We start from the raw sequence: 1,488 nt of genomic DNA, 5'->3' as shown, positions 1-1,488 counted from the left end.
ATGCAGAAGCCGGGCCTGGACGAGCAGCCGCTGCTCGGACCCGCGGAGCGGGACGAGCATGCGGCGGCGGCGGCGGAGGCGAAGCGACTGCTGCAGCTGGCCGGGCCGCTGGTGGCGAGCGGCATCCTCCGGTGCGCGCTGCAGCTGGTGTCGGTGATGTTCGTGGGCCACCTCGGCGAGCTGCCCCTCGCCGGCGCCTCGCTCGCCACGTCCCTCGCCAACGTGACCGGCTTCAGCTTGCTGGTGGGCATGGCGAGCGCGCTGGACACTCTGTGCGGGCAGGCGTTCGGCGCGCGGCGGTACGGCCTCCTCGGCGTCTACAAGCAGCGGGCGATGCTGGTGCTGGCGCTTGCCTGCGTCCCCGTCGCCCTCGTCTGGGCCAGCACCGCCCGGATCCTCCTGCTCCTCGGCCAGGACCCGGCCATCGCCGCCGAGGCCGGCGCCTACGCGCGGTGGCTCATCCCGGCCCTCGTCCCGTACGTCCCCCTCGTGTGCCACATCCGGTTCTTGCAGACGCAGAGCATCGTCGTGCCGGTCATGGTCAGCTCCGCCGTCACCTCGCTCAGCCACATCCTTGTTTGCTGGGCGCTGGTGTATAAGGCGGGCATGGGCAGCAAAGGCGCGGCGCTGGCCACCGCCGTCTCCTACTCCACGAACCTGGCCATGTTGTCCCTGTACACGAGGCTGTCCGGCGCCTGCAAGAGGACGTGGACTGGGTTCTCCATGGAGGCCTTCAAGGAGCTTCGCCAGTTCGCCGAGCTCGCCGTCCCCTCGGCCATGATGGTTTGGTGAGACAAAACCCTCAATAATTCTTCTTAATCGTTGGATGCTAGCATACCTAATTCTTCTTAATGTGCAGCTTGGAATGGTGGTCGTTTGAGCTGCTTGTGCTGCTCTCTGGCCTGCTGCCTAATCCTACACTTCCGCTTCGGTAGACCACCTGTAAACACAAGGAGGGCTGAGATTGCCCAATACCCCTTCATAACAAAGGGTAGGATGGGCATAAGATTGCCCCGCCGGCCCGCCCGCCCGCAAAAAAAAAACAGACGGAGGTATACGTATATGAATACAGGCCGGCCGCCCGCCCGGGAGGGAAAAAAATTAAAGCGGCCGCTCGCAGTCAACGCGTTGTCGGTGGCGCCGCGCTGGCCCCACCCCCACGCCCGCCGGCCCCACGCAATCCCACACCCGTCGTGTGGCGTGTCGGCCGCCAATCACGGCGCCCGAGGCGCGCATGCACGCAGGCGGTTCCACGCGCGTGCCTCCTTGCGTGCCGCGCCGCCGCTGCCGCCTGCAGCCGCGCCTGCCGGACGCCACCGCTGCCGCCTCCTCGCCTGCCGCGCCGCCTGCCGGACGCCACCGGTGCCGCCTCCTCGCCTGCCGCGCGACCGCTGACGCCTGCCGTCGCTGTCGGCTCCTCGGCTGCCACGCCGATGCTGCCACCCGACCGGCCCGCCGCCTGGCCTGCCCCCTCCCGACGCGCTGTTC

The 1,488-nt window shown here is 68.3% G+C and overlaps 1 protein-coding gene across 1 annotated transcript in view; it reads left to right on the top strand.

Annotated features, from left to right (window-relative positions):
• LOC119334438 (protein DETOXIFICATION 16-like) overlaps positions 1-1,488 on the top strand; it is a 23,682-nt gene continuing 22,194 nt past the window's right edge. The window contains exons 1-2 of the mRNA XM_037607004.1: positions 1-788; positions 860-916. Coding sequence (XP_037462901.1) covers positions 1-788; positions 860-916 — 845 coding nt within the window. The remainder of the gene's footprint in view (positions 789-859; positions 917-1,488) is intronic.

This window comes from Triticum dicoccoides, chromosome 7A, assembly GCF_002162155.2.
Source record: "Triticum dicoccoides isolate Atlit2015 ecotype Zavitan chromosome 7A, WEW_v2.0, whole genome shotgun sequence".
NCBI classification, from domain to species: domain Eukaryota; kingdom Viridiplantae; phylum Streptophyta; class Magnoliopsida; order Poales; family Poaceae; genus Triticum; species Triticum dicoccoides.
The sequence above is the reverse complement of the archived record's forward strand: the minus strand, read 5'-3'. Positions and strand labels throughout refer to the sequence as shown.